This window comes from Lineus longissimus, chromosome 4 (genome assembly GCF_910592395.1).
Source record: "Lineus longissimus chromosome 4, tnLinLong1.2, whole genome shotgun sequence".
In the NCBI taxonomy this organism is placed as follows: Eukaryota; Metazoa; Nemertea; class Pilidiophora; order Heteronemertea; family Lineidae; genus Lineus; species Lineus longissimus.
The window spans coordinates 3,439,490-3,463,411 of record NC_088311.1 but is presented as its reverse complement, the minus strand read 5'-3'; the positions used below and the strand labels follow the sequence as shown (position 1 = coordinate 3,463,411).

Here is a 23,922-nt window from a genome sequence, read left to right as displayed (position 1 = left end):
AATGCGGATCTAGATTGATAAGGATTAGACTTGATGCAATATATGAGCACTTAGAAGCAGCAATTTACAATATTTACTCAAAGATCCTTATATGTGGATTCAGTGGCCTATGCATCTGAACACATATTTACCCTTTAACACCGATCAGACACAAAACTACAACTAGGACATGCGTGTATTTGCTGATGATCATATTGCCTGATCACACCACCATGACCTTGCATCCAATCATTCAACCTGTCTACAGCCGCTTTTCCTGGAAGCGTAATCGTAGAATTTGTACAGTTGTATTCTCCTGGTTCATCTACAAAATATTTACTCGGAGCAAAGCGTCAATATTGCAGTAGCTGCAATTGGCAATCACTAGTAGTGGTTTCAAACATGATCAGGATTGAAAGAGCTCTGATGGTTACAAAAGAACGGTCACATATGCCAGAATCGCTGGTCCATCTTTTCATGGTTGACCACAAATTTAGCCAGGAGATAAGTCATGCGAGGAGGACACAAATGACATCTTGCTTTCCACAAAAGGCAAATTATCGGCACAATGTTGAACTGCCAACACTGCAGCGTCTAATTTTCGTCCAAAAACTGTCCTTATCTGCGCATACCAAAAATCGTTGATGCCCCATACGGACACTGGGCTGATAAAAAGAAGTACTTAAAACCAGACATCATGAAATTCCACAATGCTTGCCCAGGGTTTGAAATATTGATTACTGAAAACAACCGATTGGCGTGGCGGCACTCCTACACAAACGATAAATCACACGAAAGATTAATAGCCATAAAGTGAATAAGTGGGCAGCAGGGCTAGGCCTACTGAAAAGCTATCACCTGATGATAACTCAGGGAAGGGCACAGGAATGTTCCAATGTCCACGCCCTGGAAAAAATGTGTGTCTCCCCCATTGATTTCTGTGAAGGATCGATGAACATACACGTACCACTCCTCAATTTCATTAAAATGAAAAGTCATAAGGTTCAAGAGAGTCATAAATGGAATGTACTCATATATCGACATTAATGTTGCACTCATTGGAGCTGGACAGGGAAGAAGAATTCAATGGATAATATCTTTGGTGTTGTGAGACCATTCACATGTATCAATGTTACTCTAGCTTTACATTTAGCAAACAGACTGGGTTTACATAGGTTTCACATTGTACTTATCAGAGTTCACCCGTCACATGTCACTAGTCATGAGCATGTTCGTTGATTGACTTAGGCTCAAAAACATTACAAGACATGATCCAATGGGGTGGAAAGTGACATCGTGACTCATATGTAGCCTGTTCTACAGAAGTAACTCGTTCACTGCGAAAGCGACACGTTACAAGTGAAAACATAAACTCTATGTAAACCTTGCCAAAATGGTGCAGAGAGAGAAACCAAGGATAAACCATGAAACACAGAGCACCCCTGACCTTTCAAATGAAAAATGTATTGCCAAATAAAAGCAACACGTTCTCAACCTGATTTTCCTGATTGGATAACAGTGTTATAAATAACAATAACTCAGTCCTACTGTCACGGAGCACAGGATAAGGAACATTTCCTAGCACTTGAAACCATAATATTCTAGCCCCGAACATGTTCAGAATAGGTCAAAGAGTAACGAAATGTTAAAGGTTGCGCTATAGACAAGCTGCAAGTGTCAAAGGGTGATAGACCATACAATCTTTATGGGGTGCGCACGTCTTATTAAGAAGCGCCACATCGAAATTAATGTCTGACAATATGGTATCGATTCCAGTTGAAGCAAATGAGACCTGCCAGGTCATAGTTGTGTGACCTTTTAATATGCTGTGATTTCATCAATCATCATTTCAGGTGAAACCACAATGTATAATCCACCTCTGATTCTGATAAAAGAGGTGTAAGTTCAGATGATGATCTACAGGTCTTCCAGGTGGGGAGTTGTAGGCCTTTGCTATCAGGCCAAGATGACCCTGTTAAGCTCAACCCTGTCCTCAGCTGATAAAGAGTGCTGAAATATCTTCACCATCCATCACACAAAACGACCTTCCTCCAACCTTTTCCATCAACTGAAATATTCATCAGGTTTTGCATGATCTTATCTGAGCTGGTGTCAAGCATGACAAAAAAACCCCAAAGATATTATCTGTGATGTTTTAAACCAGATTTTTTCACATATTTGCATTAGTAATCTGATTGAGCACAACTTGTGACCCATTGGCAACAGAATCTTTTGTCAAATGTTTCACACCCTAGCTATTACACAACAGTTATATTCATCTTTTTGATATTTACTGTTCTAATCTACCCCCAAGCAACTGTCAGGCCTGGTGACTGATTGGTCTGAGAAAATCAAAAACAAACACCCAACCATCGTATCAAAACATACACTCGATTAATTCTTCAGATGTCAGGGATTAATTGCGATTGAATCCCTCAAATAATCACTGACAACATCTCCATGTCACGGCAAATGTCATCAATTACATCCTCACGACACAATTCTTCCTCTTAACAATTCAAGACAACATATGCCGCAGCGCGAGATTTAATCAAGTGCTCCGTCAGATTGTGCAAAGGCGTCTTGTCCTTGTAACGTTAAACCATAATCTAACGTTCTGTCAACTTCCTGTCCTCGTGGGTGGGGCAGAAGAGCTGTGGAAACGTGTTCAGGGGGATCAATGATCCAATATGGAGATGTTGGCCTTTGTTTGGGCAAATATCACTTTCGTGTCATTGGGTGAAGGGTGCAAGCAGAGAAGTCCACGTTAACACTCTGTGGGGCCATGTTACAGTCACGTCGGCCTTAAAAACTGCCCTAAATGGTTATCACGTTATCCTTGTCATTGCTGAAACCTAGCTGAGAAGGTGTTCTCGAGACTCTGTTTGAAGTCCCTGCACTGGATAAGTGGCCTTAAAACTTATATACTGCCTTTGACTTTCCCATTGTCACTCGGGGGAGGCTATGAAGGCGTTGTTGTCCTAACCAAGCCAGCCTTCATGACTGCGGAGAGTGGCTATCATTTGCTCCTTGTCATTGGGCTGAAGCTATACATGTAGCTGAGAAGGCCTTGTTCAGAAAGCTGAAGTCCCGGCCAATATTATTGACTGTCATAACTGCTTAAGCCTTGTTGAGACTGTGTTGACAATGCAAACAAAGAACCAGGAGTAAAGAAAAAGTCTTGAATGGGTCATTAGCTGAGCCGGACATAGCAACGGATCTGTTCCTCAAGAAGGAGGCACTTTCACTGAGGAGACGTCCGCACAGGGTCCTTCTAACCGTCTTGAGTGTCTTACTGAACAAACCTATGGGGTGATTAATTAAAATCTGACTGGCCGTGAAAATTTGACCTGCCCCAGGACCAAAATTAGGTCCAACAATCACATTCATTACAGTACAGATCATCAATGACTTTCACAAAATTAAGTGGGCTGGAAGTTCTTGAGATTTCAATAAACCCTGTTTAATTTCAAGATGTTTTTGAAACCATTGTGTGATGGCTTTTTTATTGCATCCGTGGAAAACTGACCTCCTTCAGGGTGAAAATTATGACAAGTAATAACACTCATTAATTAATGCACTAGTGCACTACTAAACAAAGTGAAATTATTCCATGAAATTTCGTAGTAAATTTGGAGGACAGTTTCATTGGGTGTCATTGACTTAGCAATAAAATGGATTAAAATTAATGAAAGTATTTATACAGACATGAACAGCGTAAATCCTTTCACAAATTTATTACACATAACTTGCTTTAAGTCAATGTCGCAAAGACGAGAACTGTTATAAAAAACAATGTGCAACCATACATCTACCGTGGGCATAAAAGTTGGTCTGATGAAATCCTTTGAAGGACTGGATTCTCATTGGAAACATAGCTTACTGGATTAACGAGATGGGTTTGAGCAAAAAAGCACAAAAACAAAAATCAAGGCCAAGGCCAAGCTCTTCTAAATTGATTCCCACTTTTTTTTAAATAAAAAAACCCCTCTCGAAACGAGTAACCAGAACTCGGATTTAAAACTTCAATTTCCGCTAAGATGTTGCTGAAAGGCAGCACAGCAACTAAGATCCAATTAAACTAAAATGCTTCCCATTGAACCGCACAAAAGAACACTTTCGAATCATGAAATTTTAGAGTGGCAATCACAGAGTCAAATCAAATTGAGCATTCTTCCGAACTGTTTAAATGGAAACCATTTACACCAACACAAATTTTCACCCTTCTTCTATTTCATTATAACCCGACAAGGGGAATTTACTTAGGAAAATGCAACCCTTCAGAATTAAGAGAGTACCGTATAATATTTCACTGGTAATGTTATTGGCTCCAAGGAAAATATTTATTGTCATATCCAATTTCATTGTTCTGAGTAGATAAAACAAATCATAGAAAATAGCAATATGCTCCACTTTCTTCTGGATGAGTTAACGTTTTGTTTCTATTCAAACCCGGTTATTTTCACAGCATCATCCCGGCCCACACAGTGACCCTTGATAACTATACTAATGGTCACATTGAGCCCAGTATCATCTGGCCTTTTTCGATCCCGGGTCAAATGCTATTCATGACCCCAGCATGATATTCAGTTTTTATTGTTACCATTCCGGTCTTTAATGGACAAGCTAGTCTTGCTGCTGGATCTTCAAACATGTGCTGATGCCGCAGAAAAAAAGAATATTTCAACGAAGTGGCGATCTTTGTCATGTGACCTCCCACTGGAGATGAGGCTGACATTGGCGCGCCCCGTTATCAATTATTACACAAACGAGACAATGAGATAATTGCCGCCCAATCAAAACGACAAGGTGTAAATTTTATAAAATTGGCGCAAAAACGTTCCCTTTGTTAAATATTTTATCATCCCGGTGCAAAATCCACTGCGTGGAACTCAATTGTTGTGAAATAACACTCCATGGGCGATAACATCTTTAGCAATTACACGACCAACACCAACTCAAAGCCACTGTGTTTCATACCCAAGCATGCTTCTCTTATTCAAATATCATAATCTCTCGGTAATTATTCGTAAAAATCCTAGCGGTAAAGAAGCTAAATTTCATAAAAAGCTGACAAATAATCCAAGATTTTCTTCTTTAGGTAATTGAAATCCAAGTGACAATCTGTCTGGCATATCAAATAACTTTTTCTGACAAGAGACAGGTTTTTCTTCCATGTTTCTTTTTCCATGTATGTTTTCAATGCCAAGAATCAAACGGAGGCGTTTAGGCAGAAAGGCTCAGGACGACATCATAACTCTATTGTGAACTGAAAATATAATTATCAAAAAAGCCATATTTGCCTTGAAGAGGATGCCTCTCACAATACCAGAGAACTGATAAACATGCGTATCTCATCTTTCATATTATTTCAAACCAGTTGACCTACATTCCAAAATTAATTCAACTTCTATGTATTCCAGCAGACATCAGTGAGATTCACTCGGAAAAAACATAGCCCATCCCCAAAGGGAGGAACTTCCGTTCTTGACATTTTTGCGTCATTTTAACTCAACTTCCTCAAATTAACTGGACTGGACAGGCCTCCTTGACCCAAGCAGCATATGACTGATTTCTTTGAAGAGAACATGACCTAACCTCCAATGAAGCACCCCCAAAGGGATAGGCAGTTTCTGCTTCTGACATTTTGCATCATTAACTCCAACTTCCTTCCATTCAAGAACTCATGGCTCGATGAGTGATCTTGACCCGAGACTAGCTAATTACAAGGGCTTTCTTGGCAGAAATCATGACCTAACCTTCAGGAAGCAGTCCCAAAGGGCTAGGCACTTCTCTTCCTGACACATAAGTGGACTCTGAATGTCAAAGTGGAGTATCAATTTCCCCAACCCATCAGTTGATATTCTTGCATAATAAATATGCCTGACCTTTATGTCAAGTACCGTTCCTTCCCCACCCCTGGCCAAAGCAATTAAATCACCATCCAAGCCTGATCGATCAAAAATCATAGGGAGTGGATTGAGGGCAGAGAGGCACAGCCAGCTGAGAGCCTTGAAAGCCAGCTCAACCCACTGAGAGCTTAACTCCCCAAAATCTATAGTTCTGTCACAAAGCATCCTTCCACTTAGAAATGCAAGGCCGATATCCGTCTGTTTTGTCCTTTGCTTCCTGGCCATCAAAACCTTCCCACACAATTTCACTTAAAAGGACTGACTTCGTTATTTTCATGAAACCTAATGTTTTTGCAATTTTTGCAAAAGTGGGTACAATTGCAAGTTTGAGGGGTGCAAATATGGTCAACTACATGGTTTTATGAAGGGATGGGCTTTCCTTGCAGAAAGCATGACCTTACCTTCGAGGAAGCAGCCTCAAAGGCATAGGCACTTTAACAACTACTTTTATATAAAGTGTGAGTTTAAAATTAGATTTAAATGTCAACTCAACATTTAGGAACCCAGAAAGGTCAAAAGAATTGACCTTTACAATCGTTTATTCTCTTTTCTTCAGGTTGTTTTCGACAACTTAATGTATTTTAAAGATGTCTAGACTTTAAAAGAGAAAAAAGTTTGAAACAGCTGTGACAAAATATTGGCGTGAGGGGGTTGCACAGTGTTTAGCTGAATGTTGCTGCCAAGATCTTATCATCTAAAACCTTTCCAGCTTTTTCTGAAGCCAAACAACAAACCAAGGAAATGAGCACCAGAGTGAACACCCGGTGATATCATCTTGACCATCAAGTTTTGGATCCACTCTGCCAACCTGGACTCCTTTAAGAGGGAGGTTATGGACCGAATACCTCTGATGGTTCAGAATGAGTGAAATACATGTGGGTTCCTCTGAAGTGACTCTATCACACAATGTGCAAGTCATGCTTGACAGCAACAAAACAGGTGAATAATGCATCATGGCATTGCACAAAAACCTGAGACTGAGATCTTTGATCTGTTGCCAAACTATGACCAATCTGAATTCTTAGTCAATGCAATGATCCATATCAGTGTCATCAATGTTTTTTGTTGTCATCGAAGAAAATGACGTGACATTGCATATGGCTCAAGCTACAAAGTCACTGATGACATTCAGGCATTGCTTGTGACACCACAACTGTCAATTCCAAGAATTCTAAATTGACCATAAAGAAATGATACTGGGTGCTAAATGTCACAAGAAGTCCTCTTAGGAATTCATGACACAAGATGTTGCTTTGCAACGAACAAATCAAATTGAGGGTTCTGAACGACTAATTTGACCTTTAAGAAATAATGATATCATCACTGAAGGTTAAAATGTCACAGGAAGCAACCCAAAGACATGTCACTTGCAATATCATGACAAGATAAATCAATATCAAGGTAAAATGGACAATGTGACGATTTTGAACTTTGAACAGGATTGAACAAGGATATTCACAAAGCACTCCATGGAGTAATTCTTCAAGCAATGATTCATTTGACCTATTGCAAAACAGCCAGATGCATGTTCCATCGAGTAGAACTGCATGTTTAATAAGGGGAAATCCCTTGCTTATTTATAATATCAAAGGCACTGACAATACCTCTGACATTATCAAATATCAAATATCCAAAATACAAAACCTGACTCAGGATTACCACACATACAATGATGAATATGAACTAAAAAACCCAACTATTTATTGATATCAAGGGGAATTACAGGTGAGTACATCCAAATATCAACTCTGGGGAACACTTTGTGACTAGAACATAAACCTTTGATCCTGGATACATACAATCAGCCAATCAAAAATGCCCTGATACATCCTGAATTATTATAACACCCAGAAGAGACTTCAAGTTTTGGTAATGTTCCACATCAAAAGAAGAAAGTGACTCAGATATTGAGTCAAATGCATTGAGAAACACATGACAAAGTTCAATCACCTGACAATATCTGAAATCAGCTTTGCATATGTCATCGGTCCACTATATAATACTCTAAATGTCATCTTTGGGGAAGACCTTGCAGGATTAAGCTTTGATTAAATCTGCTTCACCGCTAATCAAACATTACATAAGAGAGAATATATCGATTAAAATGTTTTGCTTAAGGCGCTGAATTGGTCATGAAACATTTATATTACCACGATTCTCACAACGGAGACACACAACTCATGATCAATAACGTTATTGCGGTGAAGGACATAACCATGGCAGCATGCATTCCAAGAAACAGATCAGCGGCAGCCAATGAAATACCCCCAGAAAAACCAAAACGTGCGTCATCAACCTGACATCATTTGCCCCAATCCGATTGGCCAATGAATTAGAAATGCCGTAAGATGTTCCAAGTTTGCATAGGGGAACCAAGTGCATACTGGGAATTCTCCTGCCGGGTTTCTCCGTGTTGAACTGAGGAAACACCGGGAAACGAAGCGGCAAATCAATAGGGGAGATTCAAAGCTCACTGCTGATCAAACGAACTATACTCTGATCATTTCTTTCTGTTTGTCACCATGGAAACACTCAATGAGTCAGCAATTTCAACGCAATCCTTGCCAAGAACAGGGAAAGTGGAAATATCAGCGCAGGGAAGCACCGGCTTTCCCCAAAGGCGAATATCACGTCACGTTGGTGCAAGCTATTTGCAGCCTTAGAACAGTTTCAGTGGGTGGAAACAAGTCAGTAGAAACTGCAGTTGTGATAGCTGCTATTCAAATGAGAAATCTGGCAATATTTCCCTTGATTCAGTAAAAGGCAATGTCTCTTGGAGTTCTTCTGATACATGTACAAAGGCAATGCAGGCAACAGAGCATTAAGCAGACAGCAAAAGAATCTGGTAGAGTCCAGTTTCTCCTGATTAACCAAAGGGTACCCACTACACTTCCTGGAAAGCTGAGTTATTGTTGCATGTAGACTATAACTGTTCCAAGGATATGTGCAACAGGCCCTTCTTGTTCTGCAATGCTTTGCCCAATCATATATCTTTATCCCACTGAGTGGCCCACTATAAAATCGACATTGAGTCAGTGACGTTTGAATCAGCGGTCAGTTTGCGCCAACACAGTCAGTGTGAACTGTTCATGCTTCATATAAGAGCACGAGGTCAAAATATCCCAAGGAGGTGTGGTCTCATGAAGGAAACATTCGAACCCACGAAACAGTCACCCACAGTAAAATTGAACTTGTATCAGTCTGTGACCTCTGAATCAGGTGGTTAGTGACACTGTTTGCCTATTCCAATCATGCTTGGAGATATTTTCAACAAGGCATTACCTTGTTTCTCAATACATAGTTAATGCTCTACCTGATGTTGCCCACCCCCACTCTTTCCTACACAACTCATTATCCAGGGGTCTTGTCAGAATTGATGAGCAATCATGTTTTCCACTCAGCAAAACATCGGACATGATATCATCAATATTTTACTATGCAGTCATGTTTGAGAGGTTACTTGTTATCATGTGGTGTGATCTCTTGTGGGCCATGAAAAAAAGTATAAATTCCCATTTATCTCAAATCAGTTATCTAAAGGCAAAGGGCAACCAGAATGCCGAGATATGGCATGTACTTTATGGGTACCCGCCACAACATATAACGGAGGTAGGCCTATTGTGGTTGGAAGGTGAAGTGTTCGAAACTTGTTCCTAAAGGTTGCCATCTATTTGGGGTAAGTCATATGTATCCGTGATATTAGCAGGGGCTCCACATTTTCAACATTTCACATATGGCATTAAGCCCCTCAGTCTCCATTAGGTTATGGTTTAAATGCTTGTCAGAATGTTGGAAATGTTGAACCACCCCTAGAGGTATCTGTAACTGTAACAATACCATTACCTATTACAAAGCCTCTTGTAGGCTAATGGCAGACTCCCTACAAGTCGGTAGGCCGTCTTCTGCTGAGATGGAAGTGTAGAAAAGCCGAGTATTACCTATCGAATGATATAGTTTGCTCTTCATCCACACAAAAAGTACACCCTGGTTTTAAGACATGATAACAATAAATTCATCGAATTCTTGACCAGAATGCAGGCCTGTCACGATTCTTGGAAGAATTTGAAGGTCACAATTAACGGTGATGGAACAAAATAACTCTTAAGTCATACCAATAAGGTCAGCAAGCAGTGTTATAACCCAAAGCAGCTGCTGCTGCCAAAAGCAACATTCTTTGATGGCATGGCTTACATAAATGTTAATTTGGAGATATGAAAAACAAGACTAGGTCAAGAAATGCAGGCAATTAAGCAATTGTTACGATACAGTACTATCTAGGTTACAGTTGATAGTATAAGTATCGCCCACAACTTTGATTGGAATGCGCTTTGATCAAATTGGGAGCTTGGAATATGTTGTGACTTTGGTATTTTGTTTTGGAATAGAAATGACATCAGCATCCTTCTTTATCAGGTATTCTATAAGCAGCAAGGATGAGAGGTAATGGTATACCTTACCTACTTGTCCTTTATAAAGTCGAAGTACATGTAAGAGCACCTAATACTGAAGTAAAGTGGTCAACCCAACAATACCTATTCATGGTTCAGGAATGGAGAGGCAGCTGAATCTTAAGGCCAATACACCTCTCTGTTAAAACAAGTATAACTCATCTATCATTGTTATTGATAGAAGTCATGGCAATTTGCCTCAACATCATCAGTAAGTGATGTTTATCATTTATCGCATTTCCAAGAAACAGAAAGGTTGCTAGCCTAGAGTACAACTAACCCTACATATAGATGGGCTGGTAAATGGACTTTACAGTATTCTCACCATTTTCCCACTATTTTACTGGAAAAAGTTATTCAAAGTTGCTATTTTCTAAGCCAATTATTTGAGTATCTGAAAGAGCTAGGTAGAATAGACTGTCCGCAAAAACAAGACTCTTTCTTAGGCTCTAGTCTGATGGTGTCAAATAAATATTCTAAGGAAACTGACATCGTTGTATTTGCCTGATGTTTTGCAGTCAACATAGCAATCTTCAGGGAGTTGTCAAAGCGATGCCGGATCCCTCTTCTAATGCCATCACCACCCGGATGACAATTCATCAAAAATTGGGATATTTCTCCGAAATCTGATGTGTGGCAGAGCAGAACCCTTCCAAATAACAGAGGCATTCCCATGTACTCAAGAAATCAATCTGCCTACGCAACCCTGCGTCATCTTGCACGAATAACTTATGTATGACTTCGGCGAGTCGACCATTGCAAACAGCCTCACGATCAATTTCATGACAGTGTATCAGACAGCTACACCACGTGACGACCATTCAAGTATTGATTGCGTCACAGTTCCTGGAAGCATGAAACACTCGCCTTCACAAGATCCGCGAGAGATTCAGCTGCGTTGCTAGCCGTTACAGCCAGTACATGCACATTCTTCCATAACCATTACTCCAACGGTACCAACTCGACTGTGTAACCATGCTGAGATCAACCCAGTACGGCAAGGAGAAAGGTACAGAGCATCTATGACGTCAATAGAATATTTATTATGCATACGAGTGGTAATTGCCAAGGTTTAGCTGCTGTAGATGAGGTGATGTATTGAGATAATAACATGCTAGTAACTGGAACCGGAAAAGAAATTGTTTCCCTTTACCCTAGCATGATTTAGAGTTGTGAGGCCACTAGATTCTTGCTACATTTTCGCAGTTTCTTGGCAGTAAGTTTCCGTCTCTAAAGCCAAATCTTAGTGGCACCATGCTCTTCTATTCCAACTACCTTGTGAATTGAGAGAAAAATATGTTGTGTCATTCTTAATCAATTTGACCCAAGGATTTTCAAATCATATGTGTACCTGATCCATAGATAAATGTACACAGAAGGATTTCGACTTGAGATGAAACCGTCTGAAAGAGCAAGGCTGATCACCTCTGACTAAATCCTCCCCACAAGCTACAACATCTGTCCATCACTATCGCTCATCATCCACCCACAACAATGAATTTTCACAAGCAAAAATCTCAAGCAGCCCCAAACTCATTCTTTACCTAACAGCTGACAGATTTATAATAAGATAAGATGGGAATTTCAAAGCTCCTGAATGCAGGGATGCATGTTTGATACAATGAGGACTATACTCTGGTTGTTATGGATGTAAAGAAAAAGGTCACTTGACATTGTTCCGTCTGACATTGTTCCACTCGCAGAGAGGGAAAGCAGGGTCAATGCTAAGCAGGCTTCTCCAGAGAGACACTATAAGAATCTTGATGTCAATGTGATAATATGGGTGATGAATGGATAATGATATATAAAAGGGAACGTGGCTTGACTAGTTATAGCTGTAGAGAAATGGACACTGGGCACTGTTCTGCTTTGAGAGGGAAAACGAGATTTCAAATAGTTGGCATAAATTTCAGCAAGGATCTTGATAATTTTTATGCTGGAATCATTACAATGATGATGATGATGACCACTACTGTGTGGAATCATCAGGACGATATGATACAGGTGGCCGGTTTATAAACACCTTGACTATTAACTAAGGAGAAAGAAAGCTAAACTTGGGATGAATGGATCAGTGTGGACCCGAGGATGGATGGGATCATGCTCTCACTGAGGCCTCAACCTAGAGGAAATAAGTCTGCTGCAACATTACAGTGAATTATTTTTTTAAATTATTTTTTTAAAGTACTCGTACAATACTGCAAATATTCCTATATCAACAGATGAGTTGATTGAGTACAAGATACATAGCAGCTGTGCATTGTCTACATATCATTTGCTTTGAGAAAAGGTTGTTGAAAAATAAACTATTGTGACATCTAAAGGATGGAGGCAGCTGGGTACTGGTTATCTATTGTTCTCCTGTGAGGAATGGAAGGTCTTGACAGAGTGGAAATGGTATCGGTCATCAGCTGATGAGAACAGGAACGGGGAGGGAGGCAAATCTGTGCATTCAAAGTGTGACAACAGATGGGAGGGCTGGGCTGGAGGAACAGCCAGGCTCCTCCTGACAAGTCGTTTGACTTCCGATGGTGCCAGTAGAGTAGATGGTAGAAGGCCCTGGGAGACAGAGTAGAGACTGCAGTCTGCAGCACAGCAAGAATAACTCTATCCATCCTGTGTTATTTGAGTATGGGGAAAACTGGTAGGCAGTTTCCACACCAAACTGTTTCAATGCAACTTCAAAGACTACAATACATCAATTGGTATCAGTGTCCAATTATGCATCGGTTGCTGGACAGCTGGACAGCTGGTGTGGCATGGCTGAGTCAAGCTAGGATAAAACACACTCGCCCACATTATATTTCAAGATCAATATGTGTATATACAATATGAGCCAACTGCATTTGTTGCCAGTTTAATGGTCATTTACAAAGAATATAGCCATCCACTGGACGATAAGGCACACCCAGTGATATCTGAACACATGTCACAATAAGCTCTTGCTAAATCTTCCTGTCGTGACCAGCCCAGACTGGTTGTTTCCATTTGATACTTGTATCATAGATGATTGCAAGGGTTAGTCACTAACACCTGTTGCCAAGGTAAACAATATACACCCTGTTGCTATGGTAATCAATAACCTGACTAACTTGGGGCAATCATCCGGGTTGGCCAGCGTGTTGTAACAAATGTATTTGATATGTAATATTAACTCATATGTGTAGGTGTGATTTCTGCCACAGATTTGTAAAGAAGTTCCTGGTCTATGAACTAGATTTAAGATGTACATGATGCATTAAAAAGAATATGACCATTGATTCCATAAATTTGTATTTTTTAAAGATTTTAGATCCCAAGTGCAATTTTACTTTAGTAAAGGACCCTGTACAATAATGTGAAACACGATACTATTTGAAACACAGGCTTCACAACATAATCATGATTCTTTCAGTGCAAATACAAAAGCTCTGTATTCATTTGATAACTGCAAGACTAGTAATAGCGAACAGATTACAAATCAAACAAAATGAAATGGTCACGGGCCATTGTGCTTACCGTCTAGACATTTGGTGGTTAGGAATTAATTCACTGCTGATGTGAAGAGAATGTAAAATACATCTGTAAACCAACTCACCAAGTTGTCAGCATAATCATCCTCTCAGATTGGTATTGATAATTTTGCTAAATAATCCAAAATGTGAGTGTTAAATAAGAGTCTTGCCTAGGGGTACCCATACACCATGTACGAACCTTCTAGGTCAAGTGGTTAAAAAATATGCCACTTTTTTGTCAAAAGTTAACGACGGACGACGATGACGACGAAGGACAACGGACGACGGACACCACAGTATCGTATAAGCTAAAAAGGCTCAATCACATGAAAATATTGTCATGACTCACCTGTGACTCAGACAGATGGTCCAGGGCCTGCATAACACCTTGTTCAGCTTTTTGAGGCTGAAAATGCAAAATCACCACATTTTAGATAACCACAAAAGACTACACCAAATGCATATATACCCTATGAGTGTAGTATGGGGAATATCTAGTTTTGAGCTTCCTTCCAACTATGCCTAGGCCTATTCTTTCAGAAAATTCCACAAAGCAACCCATGTCTCAAAGGGTACAAAGGTCAATTAATAGTTATAATACATGTAATATGCATTGTGTTTTCCTAATGATATGCTCATAAACTGTTCTTTTCATCAGAAGATGATGCTTCAGATTTTACTACAAATGGCTTTCAGAACCTGTGACCTCAATTTGACCGCAACCCATTGAGTAGTTTTCAAAGAGACCTGGCCCCAGGAAGTGCCCTAAAATAACCCAAGCATGATCACAGGTCCTCACAGGCCACCATACATTATCAGTCCATCACAGGCCATCATACATTATCAGTCCATCACAGGCCACCATACATTATCAGTCCATCGGTATCATCAATAGATGACCCACTTAAGACCCCCAATGCAAAGACCCCAAGGATAAAAAGAAATTGGATGCATCAGGCTGCATCTTAAATGAGGATCTTGTCGACTTGGCCCGCTCACTGCAACTGCAACAGCTTTTTACCAATCTGACTGATGTATAAATCAGATAAGCCAATCCCCTGTCTAACTGTCAAAGGATCGCATAGTAGCTATCTTAACCGATATGTAATATATTCTTATGTTAAGTTGATCCTGATATCCCGATAGACAGGCCTTTGCCTCGACTCATTCATGATGATCGATCGATTACAAGTTGTACTCTCAGCGATTCATGCTCCCGTAACTAACTAGGTCGCCAGTGACGCACATGGTGAAATTAATGATCAATGATCTTACCGCCAGTCCACTTTCCACGTTCGGCAACAGGGTGATTTTGCCTCCGTCGAGCACAGCGTTCTCTGCGAGGCTCCCCTCTTTGAGTACCCTGTAAATGCAAAAGGCAGGTTATTACCCAGATTGTTTTGCAAGGGGAGGCTGCAACGGGAAGTCCTTAGCAACGGAGTTATTGCAAAGGTAATCGACGCATCCATAGTAGGAAAAATAAATGCAACTCTAGCATATAGTAAGGAACATAGTAAAGCGCACTTACCGTTGTTTGTAGAGAAGATGTATTCGCTCCTTGTGAACTTTTAATCTGTTTGCAATAGCTTTCCTTAGGCCCTCCACAGTATCATTAAGCGAGACAATCAACTCAAAGTGTCCACCCGCAATTGGGCAAATGATGAGACGCACGCGTGCGTTGGAATCCGGAGTCATCGGGCCTAAAGTTTGAGCGCAACTCGTAGAATCCGCCTTTTTACAATCCGCTTGAGTTCCCATTTTGTGAAAAAAGGCCTCAAAGTGTTCGGACAGTCCCTGAATAGGGTTGATCGGTAATATCACAAAATCTGCTAAGTCCCAACGCTAAGCGCGTCTGACTCTCATATGCCGTGTCTCAGCGTTGTACGGCGACAAAAAGCCACACCGTACATAGTATACAGGTTACGGCCCACAAACGAACGCCGCCAACCAATCAGATCGCTTCTATTGGCGAGTCCATTCGCAACGATATACGGGGGTTTTGTCGTCTGCTATGATATGAACAGTTTACATGTAGATATGACAGATAGTGAGTGAGTCACAACGAGGGTTTGTTTATCATCACTCCACCACGAGGTTTCAAAATTAATGATCTAATGTCTAAAACAAAATCTGAGGATCGGGACACGCGAAGTTGTCGAATGTGTGAAGGAAAAAGACCATCCCCGTGAGGTGTGGCAAAGCAGGGCGGATGCCAAGACTATCCTTTCAGTTTATTTCAGGGGGTGTCACACCCTCGCAGGGCAAGTCCACCGGGTCTTTCCGGTGAGGTTGCTTCATCTCAAGGGACAGGCGAATTGAGATCTAACGTCAAGCTGTCCCCGAGATCCCCGCCCCTTTTCGTCCTTGTGTCGGGCGCTCCCTTACAGAGTGGCCGGTATTTCCTCACAGGAATATCATGAATATGAGGATTTGTTTCTCCCCGCCAGCGGACTTTTCTCCCGAATGTTTCGTACAACTTAAGAGTACATCAGCAAAACTTTCAACCAATCAGAAGGAACCAAATTTGTGACGTCCTACTCGTAGCCCACGGTACAGATTCATACTCATTGATCGGGGTTGAAAAGTACTGTGGATGATAACCATTATACAACACCATTGTTTGATAAGTAGAGGTTCCCCTCTTTCGTATGACCGTCTATTCTCCTTCCGCTTACAAAATTGAGGATGACTTTTATACTGCGCTCCTTATATAAGTGTATCAAGAACAGTCAGGACAATATGGGACAAAAATTTTCTTTAAAGGAAAGACAAGAGGCGCTGGGTTAACACCAACGAATAAAAGCTCCTATTTTCTTTCCGTCTGTGCAACATGATGTTGCTCACTTTGCGGGCCATGCCGTGTCCTTTGGACCCCATATAGCGCAGGCCGTCGGCATCGAGACTGTGATACGGAGGAAGGAACAGTGCCAACTGTTGAGATCACATCAAGGATTGGCTTCTCGTCGTATAAAGGAAATGCTCTCGGCCTCTGCTCTCGGCCAGTCAAGCAGTCAGCTATGATCGTCGGTTCACCGCTCGCGTCTGCCGACGACAGGTACAACAGCGCCATCTCTCTGAATTGTGCAGAACCAGTAAAGTCTTCGAGACAAAAGCTGATTGTGACTGAATTCGTCCACCACCGACAGACAAGTGGGTTTGGGTCATCTTGACTCCCAACCAGACTTTGACATCGGTACACCTGCGGACCCTCCCATTCTATCTGATCCCATCGCCCGTGGCGATATTCGAGCCTCGATCAGGTCCGCGGTGGGCGGACGCTACCGAAATGTACGAGGATCAACAATGGCATTCTTGATCAGGATGTAGGCAAGATTTGAGTTAAACTATTGCAGGTCAGTATCTTTATATGAATTCAGCTCAATGAGAGGCCATGGCGAAAATAATACTGATTTTCAGTACCAAGCCCAAGATTGTGACATCTGTAGAAGACTGTGACCGGAGGAGATTCGCTTTTGTTGAAAGTCCCCATTTCATAGGACTCTGACGAGGAGGACATCCTTCCTGTCGGAGGTTGCTAATTACATATAAAACGTTGGCATGTCACCTCCACTGATACAGATGGGTGTGCTGTTGTCGTCATGGCCCCAAGCGGGATGATTTCATCCGTTCGCGAAATCATGCCAGTGATCTGTCCAACGTCTTCGAAGATGAGACAGCAGTGGTCCAGTTTCCAGATGCCTCACGATAGATGCTACCTAATTTGCTAATTGACTAAGGGATATCCCCAGCTTTTGTTAAAGATGACACCCGGCTTGTATGACCAATGCATTGGCATTCAGACTCCGGCTGAGATGGCATCGCAGCCAGCTCGAGTGTGCAGCTCACAATGGTGGACGGACGCCCTACGACAATCACCCCACGCCGCTATGGTTATTTACATGATAAAATGGGGGCACGCTGTTGCCGAGTTGGCGTCGTTTCCTCGAATATTATAGCAGCCGACAGACGCCAGCCGGTCAAAAAGATTGATGCATATTTAAAATCAAAACTAGAGTTTAATTTTGCATCGAAATGTACATGTATATCAATATTGACCAAAGTCAGACGGCGTAGCATTTGTCACATGGATGAGGGAGAGGACAACTCAGAACATGACAATCCAAGACAATGCGACCATACTTATATAATGAGAATAGATTATATGCAAAGTAGGCCTACTGTACCAAGGAGGTACAGACTTCGGAATGACCATTAGTTGTATAAGGAAAAAAAACTGTCTTCAGTGCGTGGGCGCGGACAGAAAATATAGACCAAGACTGTTTTCCTGCGAGATACCATCGTTCCGCTGGTATAAAAGTTAAATTGCCCAGGGGTTACTTAAACAACATCTTTGTTATTTTTCAAACTGTACAAATCTCACATCACAAAAACCCATTAAAATCAATGCAGGATATCCCGAGTGCGAGATTACAAAAATTGCAATGCTTTTTCTCGAAATTAGCTACGTTCTATAATTGCCGCATGTCGACATTTTTGACGATAATGACAAGACTAAGTTCTGACACGCGTAAGAAATTTCTGCCATTCAACTGGTGAAGTCTTAAATCTATGTTATAGGGTTTCAGATATTTTTTTCACTAATTATGCCACGTTTTTTTCACTTGAAAAAAATCCGCGCTGAAAAGAAATGCCTTGGGTGTTGCGGACAATGAGATAATGGTACTAGAGCGGCCGGGATAAAAAATGATACTATAAAAGGGGTATGTGGCACAAAAGTTCGTGGCGAGTTGTTAGGAATTGGCTAATATTCGAAGGGTCATCTCTAAGATCATGATGTTGCTCCTGCAATGTCTTTAGCTCACTTTTTGGTCACGGGGGTCAACACTTCTCTCATTCGTCAGTCTGAAAACGTCCAAAACCTGCATGACACGGCAAACTTTGGGGACCCTTTGGGGGCGCATTTGACCGACCTGTCCCCTCGGGTTAAGGCCCTGTCTTAAGCTGTCACCTCGTTTATGATGCCTCTTACATGTACATCATGTCGTCGCCGAGTCACAACCTGGAGGCTGATATTCTACTTTCTCGGATCTTCTTTGAAATGTTTAGACGTCCCCCGCGCAACCTCCAAAAATATAAATTTTATGATTTCAAAATCACTGTTGCTTTCTGCAGTTTCAAATTCAATTGACGGTGTTTGCGAAAGAGACAATAGGAACGACCAACTTTCATTTCAGTTCATACGAGGAGCGAAAGATTTACCAAATATGGCCATAGACGACATGATATCCCACCAGTCCGAGGTTATCATGGTGGTAATCCGGGCTTTCGTTGTCAAAATCTGTCGCGCGGCTATAGTAGCCCAAGGAAAGAGCAGACTGACCCTGGAGCCATGAGACGGCTTAGAATATCATGAAGTCTTTAGGCATTATAAGCGAGATTATTTTTCACTCTGCCCGTGGCTAGAGAGAGAGGGGGCAGGTGCATGCAGTCGTCTGCCGGCCGTTGTCCAATCAGTCTGCGCAATTGTAGAAAGGTGATATTGGTGGCAATTACTTTTGAAGACAAAGCAAGTTAGATATCAATAATGCTTTTTTATTTATTCTTGGAAATTTTCCTTAAAGGAGGACGATAGGCATGCGCCAGATCAAGGGCCAATTAATGGTTTCCGGGCGACTGTCATCAAGTGAATTTCTGATGTATCGACTGGAGATAGTTTGCTTCATCCTGAGATTCAGTTTTTTCACTCCTTCGTCATTACAATCGCGAGGCGGAGTTCATGTTTATCGAAAACCACTGGTTAATATACCAAATTGAGTTTCTTTGGCACCTCCCACAGCCCACGACAAAACCGGACCTCGAGACCCGCATCGGGTCATTAAACCGAACTCCGATTCAAGTGATGACATGAGCGATATTTCTTCGCGCCGTTCCGAGATATTTCTGTGAAAGTGTCACCATATGGCCGGAAGGGTCCCGTATCTTTGGAACCAGGTCATTGGACTCGAGCGTGCCACGCAAGGTGCACTAACTCTTTTGTCTTCGAAGAACCCACTTGCTGTTATCAGATTTTGATTTCACCAAGCACTATTATTTTCTTGCCATTTCACACCCGCGGCAGTTTTTTCTTAACTACTATGAGCCATTTTTTGCGCGGACAAAAACATGTACCAATTAGTTTGATGAATTTTAAGATGAATATTTGAAATATTATAACCTAGCGTTAGTAGTCTTAGTACGTCGCACTAGTTGAATAGGTGAAGTAGCTCCACGTGACAGGGGTACATTCATTTCTAGTTGAGATCAGATTGATGCTGGGCCTCGAGGTCTGATATGGCCAACTCGTGAACCTTTGGCTGATAGTTGGCATCATCGATTATATGTTGCACATTTACAATACTCAAAATAGGCCAAAAGACGTTACTAGAATGGTACAACCATCCAGAACGTTATCCTCTCTGTTTTACCTTTCGCTTGTTCCGATTGCGGACCTCAGTTTTCTTCTGTACATTTATGAGCATTGGTTGCGTGCCGCTACCGTTGGGCTGCCATTGGTTTTATTGGTCGAGAGAATGCCCGAGAGAAGGAGTTCAATAGCCTGTCCATCAGAACTGGATTGGTCTTTTTCTCATTTGAATGGGGGCTACATTTGTAGACGTCGATCAGTAGGCATTCACACAGCACTAAAATATGAAAGCCCTCTTCCTTTATGAAAACAAAGAAACCTGTCAATGTCGATGTTCAGAACAGGTTTTTGATCTCGAGCATTTGGGATGGAATTTCACTTTTTTACATAAAAAAGGCTCCCCGCGTGGAATTTCATCCGGCTGGAAGCAACCCGTCTAAAGCTGAAGTGTCTTCTCGCGCGAGTTGCGTTTGAAGGACGTCTCTGCCACGGGGGACGTTTGGCCCAAGTTGGACCACGGTTTTAATTTCGCTTTCTTTTACGAGCTGATTACGGCTATAACTGGTCTTAAAATAACCTTTGTGTCTCTACAGCAATAAGAGAAAGACAACTGAAAACCTTAGCTTGCCTCTTCAACCGAAAAGCATGGGTCTGTCATTGGTAACCGGCCGGTGAAGAAGAAGAAAATGTTTCCCTGGAAAGATTGTACAACCTAATGGTATGAAGACGGATTATGGTAAAGGGTTCTATAAAAGCCATTAATTTCAATACATGCACTTCAAAGATTAAACTCGCATAATAGAATCATTTGTTCCCCGAGATTCAATTCTAGGACATTTCAAACTTCTACACCGGCGCTTGTCATATCCACCATTGGTGCATGCGAAAACTAACTGGCAAGGACAAACAAACAATTATTATAATGTAAATGCTACATGCTACTATTTGCTTCCCGGTTCCTGGTAGAAGTTTGAAATGTCCTCGGATAGAATGTCCATCCGTCAGAATACAATAGATCCGGACACTTTTTCCAGGGGGAAATTTTCAACTTCCACACTGGACTCGGTCGGCCTGGGCTACAGAGTAGAAAAACTATAAAATAACATGCTGTAAACTCGGTCAGGAGCCGTCACAACCCAAATGAGACGATAGTGTGGACGATGAGATATCAAGGAGACCCTGGAGGAAACCTACGCTGTCGAAGAGAGTCGCCTTCTCCATCTCATGAGTGTATCGGGAATCGAACCCTGGGTCTCCGAGGTGACAAGCACTGATGTTTCCACTGCACCACTCCGACAGCTTTCGTTGTAATCGGATCGAAGTTACAATTTGTGAGAAAAAGGCTAATTTTCCCATTATCGCCTGCAGCAGTATGTAAGACTTTTGAGCAGACCAATGCTTATCACTCTCGAAAATTCAAGAGTGAATTAAATTTAGGGTTGACCTGACATGTTAACGGACTCGAGCGGAAAAGGAACAAAGAGGTAAAAAACGCGCTGAGAGTGTTGGCTCCTCCCTTCAGACTAAAAGCTTTCTTTTCTAGATTCGTGGTGTTTCTTTCTTAAAAAACGTTTTTGTTTGGTTGTGAAATACAATGTTTTAATAATGGTTGTGGCCCGGGGTGATTTTTTTGTAATTTAATGTGAGGGAAGTGGTCACCTGCCAAGGGTCATGGGCGGTAGAGACCCAAGTTTTTTCTTATATTTTCTCTTGATCGATTCCAGTTTTTTAAGTTTCATTACCAGTGAGTGGAGCCTCTCTATGAAGGACATCCTTGGGGCTGACAAATGCTGTCCTTAATTGAGAGGTACCCTGATTGCAGAGGTCACATTTAAGAAATTACTGATTTGGGACCTAGTGCAGTACCTTTAATAGACAGGTTGTTCTTAATTCAGTGGATGTCCTTTGAAGTGCTTTGTATTACGCAATCGTCTAACAAACAGTTCTATCTTTTAAATGCCCTGGTGAGCTAAGTTACACAGGCGCATGTGACCCCCCCCCCCCCCCGCCCCGCCCCACCAGCCCCATATTCCTATGACGCAAAAACCACTTGTCAACAGAAACTGCTTTCTCCGGCCGTCCGATCATCAGGAGCTCATCTCGCGTTTCCCGCCTCCGAACTTTTCAACCTGTTGCATCGGTCCGTCACGAGCACAGTGTCGCTACTGTCGCCCATCAGAGAAAGGTGTTGCGCGCTTTGAAAAAACAAGCAAGAAAACGGGCTCTTCTTTGAGCTGACGTGCAAAATTATTACTGGGCAGGTTGTTAGATTTTTCTGCTAGGTGAACAAAAACTAAGAACGCGAATTACTTCAGAAAAAAACACCTTTGCGTGGGTTTTTGCGCTTGTGTCTTGGATGTTACGGCGGGTTAGGTGCATGCTGGTCTGGAGAGTTTTGTCGCTGTTCGCCTGGATATCATTTCGCGAAGGTTTTGACAATGTGTCGGCAGTATAATTAGAACATGAAGCCCGACGCCCGGTTGTCATAATTAATGCGTTAGTATTCAGAATAAGTAAATTATTCACTTTGTGAAGGTGGGATTGATTATCATGTACAAAAACGGTTATAACTTAATAAGAAGGTGATTGCGAGGTAAAAAGGCGCTTGCATGTCTAAAGCAGAAGTCCGGGCAGGTTGATGACAATCCCACGTCTCGGAGGTTTTGTGTCTCTCGTGGCAAAATGAGGGGTGGTGTTAGGACGACACCCAAGGCATAACAGTAACGGGGGACATCACTCCGCCAAAACATGGATGGGAGACGGCGCGGACCCTTTGACGCCGAGAAAAAGACGCGCTAAACAGATGGCAACGGTCTTGAATGACAATACACCAAAGAGTGGGCAAAAATATGTTAGATTTGTGAGAAAAACTCTGTAGAAATAATTCCATGTAAGCGTCCTTCTTTCAGCGCCACACCCCGGACTGTCTCCATCGGAGGCGAACAAGCCTCCCCTCTCCCACACCGCCTCATTTCCAGGGAGCCCTGGCCAAAACAGCTGGTCAGCGAGACGTGATTTCTCACAACGACACTTCGAGAACAAATAATCTGACGACAAAGCGTCTCTTCGAAGACAAAGTGAACGGTCATCATCCTTACAAACCTTACAGAGAGTGATCCAGAAGAAAAAAAACTAGGGAGTAAGTTACACGGAAACATAAAAAAACATTCACACACTCTTGATGATGATCCTGACGACAAAAACAGCGGGGAAAACGGCATATCCTTGCGCCACTCTGAGTGAGCGCATCACTTTTGCACGACCTGCGAAGACGAACAGGCGGCGACCAATACAAGTCAGAATTCGACCCCCCCACGACCATATATAATTGAATTTAAAAGGACAACATTTTGTAACTTGGGCATCCCAAGTTTCTCTTAACCAAGATATGCAAAATGCTACCTCTTTAAAAGGACAACATGGCCGTGGCAACGGGCGTGGTCACATGGCCCCAGGCTATTAGCTCATTTCTAATCTATTAGCTCATTTCAACTCTTAGCTCATTCATTGAAAGGTCATGTTTGTTTTGTATATCATAACTGAAAATGGAAGGGCAAGGAATTCTTGTTATCAAACCCCATTTACTTTTGGAGAGAAGACCTCAAATTCGTTGTCAGTCCTCGTTTGCTTTTGAATCACATCGTCACAAAGTCCATCTCAAAGTATCTGATGACCATCTCCGCTGTTTGTGTGTCGAGGCTGCACTCCGTCAAAGACTTGTTATC

General features: G+C 41.8%; 1 protein-coding gene across 2 annotated transcripts in view; it reads right to left on the bottom strand.

The window, feature by feature from the left end:
- The window catches only part of LOC135485891 (midnolin-like), a 42,309-nt gene extending 26,584 nt beyond the window's left edge, over window positions 1-15,725 (bottom strand). Inside the window, exons 1-3 of one of the 2 annotated variants that reach the window (XM_064768248.1) lie at window positions 15,362-15,725; window positions 15,109-15,196; window positions 14,183-14,239 (exon numbers count right to left, since the gene is read on the bottom strand). In XM_064768248.1, coding sequence (XP_064624318.1) covers window positions 14,183-14,239; window positions 15,109-15,196; window positions 15,362-15,591 — 375 coding nt within the window. In that variant the 5' untranslated portion in view covers window positions 15,592-15,725. The remainder of the gene's footprint in view (window positions 1-14,182; window positions 14,240-15,108; window positions 15,197-15,361) is intronic. The other variant, XM_064768247.1, reaches the window with a different exon arrangement.
- Window positions 15,726-23,922: the final 8,197 nt, after the last annotated feature.